Source organism: Galleria mellonella, unplaced genomic scaffold, assembly GCF_026898425.1.
Source record: "Galleria mellonella isolate WM207_F2 unplaced genomic scaffold, CSIRO_AGI_GalMel_v1 utg1737, whole genome shotgun sequence".
Taxonomy (NCBI): Eukaryota; Metazoa; Arthropoda; class Insecta; order Lepidoptera; family Pyralidae; genus Galleria; species Galleria mellonella.
Genome location: NW_026442017.1, coordinates 80,041 through 82,705, shown reverse-complemented (window position 1 = coordinate 82,705; position 2,665 = coordinate 80,041). Strand labels below are relative to the sequence as shown.

At 34.3% G+C, this 2,665-nt stretch overlaps 1 protein-coding gene across 1 annotated transcript; it reads left to right on the top strand.

Annotated features, from left to right (window-relative positions):
- The first annotated feature begins 686 nt into the window (after positions 1-686).
- LOC116413145 (uncharacterized) lies at positions 687-2,327 on the top strand. Its single transcript, XM_031910501.2, has 2 exons — positions 687-1,784; positions 1,948-2,327. The coding sequence occupies exons 1-2, from the start codon at positions 1,311-1,313 to the stop codon at positions 2,197-2,199; spliced, it is 726 nt and encodes a 241-aa protein (XP_031766361.2). The 5' UTR covers positions 687-1,310; the 3' UTR covers positions 2,200-2,327.
- The last annotated feature ends 338 nt before the right edge of the window (positions 2,328-2,665 follow it).

Genomic DNA, 2,665 nt, shown 5'->3' with positions numbered 1-2,665 from the left:
TTTAAAGATTCACAACTTGGGACCTCAACGAATATTCAATATAAATGAAACCGGGCTCACTTACAGTCCGGAGACCACAAAAAATTCTGCTCACCAAAGGCAGAAAACAAGTCGGCTGTCTCACCAATGCTGAGAGGTTCGAATGTGACAGTAGTGTGTTGTACGAATGCCATCGGTTCATTTATTCCGCCATGTATGATATTTCCTAGGAAGAACATGAAAAACGAACTAGTTGATGAAGCTCCCACCGGCACTCTTGGACTAGACTAGCACAAGAATCAGGATGGATGAACAGAGGTGGTCGTAAAATGGTACATTTTCAGGCATATACGAAATCTAGCAAAGACGATCCGGTTCTACTTATTTGTGATGGTCACTCAACTCATAATAGCATTAAATCTTTGAGTTATGCCAAAGAAAATGGTATTCATATTGTTTCGGACCACCGCTCCCATAGAATGTAAATAACTTCATAATTATTGTTATCATTTCAAATAGGAATAGTTTATAGTTTTACTTTAACAGTTTTCATAGTTTGATAATATTTGATGTGATTAACACAATATTCCATATAGTTTATAGTCTTTTATAACCAATAGTTAATAGAAATAGTTTAAATTTGTTAAAAAACTTATTATATATATATATATATATATATATATATATATATATATATATATCAATAATTAATAGAATTGTTTATAGAATAAGATAAATTCATAGAATAATAGTAATTATTGTTAAAACGAGACAGAAAATTAGATATCTATATATATAAAGTCGTGTTAGTTACTCCACTTATAACTCAAGAACGGCTGAACCGATTTAGCTGAAAATTGGCAGGGAGGTAGTTTAGAGCCAGGAGAAGGACATAGGATACTTTTTATCCCGTTCGACAGCATTCCCGTGTGACTTGACATGAAACGTCAGTCACTTTAAAACGTGGTATAACAAAAAAGAATCAGACTTGGAATAACAAAACGCAAATGACAGCAATGTAATGACGTATGGATGACAATTTGATATTTGTAAGAAATCAATAATAAAACTATTTCTATTAAATAAATAATTAACAATTATAATGTAATGATAGTGCCATTGCCTATTCGTATAAACAGTAAAGTGAACTATAAAACTCGATATGGTTGAAAATTTGAGTTTTTAGGTGAAGTGAAGTTTAATTAATAATGCCGCGACCAAGACGATCGAATCTTTCCCGACAAAGCCGTGATGCAAGAAGAATACGAAATACTGCAAATGAAAGGACTGAAGAAGAATAAGAAATTGCACGTGAACAGCGCCGCGATAGTATGGCTCGACTTCGTGCTTCTCAATCACGAGAGCAAAGGGAAGCAGCCTGTGAAACAACTCGGTTGGCAATGCAGAATCGTCGAGCGAACAACAGAGGTCAACAAATAGATAATTTGCAACGCAGAACAAGATATTTATCAAGTGCTGATTTGAATCGAGCAGCGTTTCAATACGATTGCAGCAATGATTACAGCTTGCATCCTAGCGTTTGCATTGGGCAAATGGACGTAGTTTGCGAGTATTGTGGTGCATTACAGTTTTCCGGAGAAACGCCTGGATTATGCTGCCTTAATGGTAAAGTGAAATTGCCATTGTTGACTCCGCCACCTGAGCCATTGTATTCATTGCTTTGTGGCGAAACACAAGAATCACGCCACTTTGTTGCAAATACTCAAAAATACAATGGTTGTTTCCAGATGACGTCATTTGGGGCAGATATTATCGAAGAACGAGGATTTAATCCGACATTTAAGGTATTTATTTTTGTACTTATATAGAATATAGTTAAAGAATAACTTACTTTATCTATTGGTACCTATGTAGTATATTTGCTAATTCTGAACTCTACGCTCCCACCGAAAAAAGTGTTTATAATAACCCAGTTAAACTAAACCCTGTCTGGTTTTTATTTTGTAGATACAAGGACAGATTCATCATCGAATTGGATCATTACTACCTTTTGAAGATACACAGAATAATTTTTTACAAATATATTTCATGGGCAACATGGAAGAACAACTTGATCGACGCCTAGAGATCAATGCAGGAATGAAGCAAGCAATTCTTCAAGACTTGGAGTGTCTGCTTCATGAACATCATGCGTTGGTCAGGTTGTTTAAGATTGCTTTAGAGCGCATGCCAAGTGATGCAAAGACCATATCTATATGACTTGCCGAATCGTTTGGCAGAAAGTCGTAAATACCAATGATGTATTTTATTTTTTATTTTTCTGATTTTGGAAGTTATTTCGCCTGAATATAATAATATGAAACATTACACCTGCATATTTTTGCACCCTGCGGTTGTTTTATTTTTATTCTACTAGCCTGTATTACATTAATTGAGAAAAATAACAACAAACCTATAGAAAACTTAGACAATTCTTTTTATAATACTTGACAAAACAAGCAGACGACTCACCTCATGGAAATATATTTATTGATTTACTTTGTCACACATTACAAGAAATAGATTAAATTCCTATTTTTTATCTCTCAATTTCACACACTCCCGTACAAACTCTATTGTATGTCTGCGAAACACAACAGATGACAAAATGTTTAATTTTGTAAATAGAATTCAATCGTGAAAACACCGATGAAGTATCAAAATTTTATTGCGATGCAGTCGCAAC